Raw genomic sequence first — 2371 nt, forward strand, 5'->3', positions numbered from 1 at the left:
CAACCGATAATTACTTGACCCTCACTTGAAATAGATTATTTGAAGTACAAACGAGGTATTTGCACTACGAAGTACTGTAATAGTAAGGACAGTCAAAGGTCTGAGTACAGGTCAAGTAAATATAATAAGTACAGTTGTGCAAAGAGGTCGATGCAAGGGCAAATGCATGAGTAGAGCAAGTAAGATAATGGAAAAAAAAGGCCAGGCATAATGGGAATGCTCGGACATATGTAGAATTGAATTCCAGCATAACCATCACTTTTCCTCCATTGTATGTTCGCTATGCCAGACCACAACGCTCGGTGACGCCTTCGCCAACTCCGAATCGTCAATATGGACATCCGTCTCTATCTCTTTGCGAACGAAAAGTTGGATGTTATCGGTCGTCAATGTTATATGCTATCAGGTCAAGTCTTCATTTTTCATCCTCCATGAAAAAAAGGGGAAGCCTACGGTAGACTCTCCAGGAAGACCAATCATCCCACGTAGCTCTTCTCGACAAAGCAGTGTGTGCATGAGCGTCTGAACGGAGTCGCGTCAGCGTAAATGGCGGGTTTCAAATCTACAACACTTACATTGCTGTACAAGCGGCTGATTGGTACACCGAATAAGCTGTAGAACTCGGTGTCCCTATCGGCAAGGTATAAAACCAACGTCAGAACAGACACAACACTGGTCAAGAGTCCTAATACGATGTAAGGTCAGGTTAGTGCCTTTGGCGCAGGGGATTAGAAGACACCTGTCTGTACCGTCGTCTGCATAAGACGGTTTATTATACTATCAGATCTCTGAAATCCCGTTCGTGATTGGGAAAGTGAATGCAATAAGATACCTGCGGAATAGGAGTGATCAAACACGTCAAGCGATTCAAACGCAAACGCGAACCAGTAATCAGGACGTTCACGCCGACCTCCAGACAAAGCCACACAGATATCAGAGAGCTCATTCCCCCTGTTTCCATCATGCTAGTCATTATGAAATCAGCGCCGAAGACAAGACTCAGTCGTTGTGAAACGATGGCATACGTTTTGACATTGCAGACCTTGACGCCGAAGATAATGCCAAAAATAAAAGCGGCAGCAGCCAGAACCAACACGGTAGCGTATAACGCAACGCTCTTTTTAAGCCTGAGGATCCTGGGGAAAAACGAATGAGCAAAGGGAATTACAGATGATGAAGCGGCAACTCACCGATATGCCAAAAACACCTGCGTTATGCAAGCCGTGACCGTAGCTACAAATACCCATGCTGGGTAAGGCCAAACAGGTCCTGACATACAGAAAGGATCAACCTCGACCGCGGACAAGTTCGGTAGAAACGTACTGGCCAAAGCTAAGGGATTGACAAAGTCATCTACACTGGTGAGTGATGTTAGGCATTTGTTATGGCGAGGCATTGATGATGGATACGCACGCATAGACCCAAGCGAGGTAGATTAATCTAAACAAGATTATTACTTGACGTTTGTCGTAGATAGTAATACTCCGCTCAACTCACGAACTGCTGTGGAAGGTGTCGAGGCAGAGTAACGAAAAAACGGTGAGTCTGCCGGCCATATTTATGGTATCAGTGAAGGCGATCGCATCGTCAAACCGGACACTGACCGAATCCATAACGCGTCGTTGAATGCTATTCGTCGAGCGGTCAGGACCTGATCGAGGGGAAACGGTAGCTGGTGACTCACCAGTATTGTAATACGATGCATATTGAAATGTCAGTAGGCCATAGAGATAGGTGTTAACTTGCGGACCCAAAGAAAAGTCAGCCCAGATCACGGCTCCTCAGCGTCAGGAAAATTTCCTCACAAAAGATGCCCAGCAAAAGAGGGCCTATCCATAGTCAGTAAACTGCAATATGAGAAGGGAGCATGAATCTCACCAAGAGTTACCTCAAAAATATGCATCGGAGAGGTGAGGGGAATGAGTAAGTAACTGAAGCGAGAAGAGGGTGTGGGCGGTGGCCAACTTCAGGATTGTCCACGAGGGTCGACCTCAGCGCCATCCCTTACTTGGTAGATGAAGCAACCGAACATGAAGGGATTGTGTTAGATAAGGGGGTGCGCAATTGAATAGGAAATGAGTTGGGACTCCGACGGTTGTCAGGCCAACGTTGCTATGGAAGTATCTTTTGGTTGTGAAGCCTCTTTACTCTGCACATCCCCTCAGGTGTTTATGAAGACTCGGAAAAATCATATTGTCCGCCCTCTTCCCTCTTGCTGTTTAAATTCGATCGAAGCCGCGGACCTCTCTGCGGAGATTTGGATAGACTGCTGTAGAGGTGTGATTCACAGTATCTCGCTTTGGTTTGAATCAATTGAAAGCGCGAAACATCAGATTCCAGACATTGATGTCGCCGGTCCCAATCCATCTCC

At 46.4% G+C, this 2371-nt stretch overlaps 1 protein-coding gene across 1 annotated transcript; it reads right to left on the reverse strand.

Moving 5' to 3' along the window:
• Window positions 1-255: 255 nt before the first annotated feature.
• Window positions 256-1903, reverse strand: LACBIDRAFT_304838 (uncharacterized protein; the record flags this gene model as incomplete). Its single annotated transcript, XM_001885135.1, has 11 exons — window positions 256-399; window positions 454-522; window positions 576-685; window positions 740-832; window positions 886-1136; window positions 1191-1358; window positions 1414-1440; window positions 1605-1629; window positions 1685-1741; window positions 1806-1829; window positions 1879-1903. The coding sequence occupies 11 exons, from the start codon at window positions 1901-1903 to the stop codon at window positions 256-258; spliced, it is 993 nt and encodes a 330-aa protein (XP_001885170.1).
• Between the last annotated feature and the right edge of the window lie 468 nt (window positions 1904-2371).

The sequence above is a fragment of the Laccaria bicolor genome, genomic scaffold, assembly GCF_000143565.1.
Source record: "Laccaria bicolor S238N-H82 LACBIscaffold_29 genomic scaffold, whole genome shotgun sequence".
NCBI classification, from domain to species: domain Eukaryota; kingdom Fungi; phylum Basidiomycota; class Agaricomycetes; order Agaricales; family Hydnangiaceae; genus Laccaria; species Laccaria bicolor.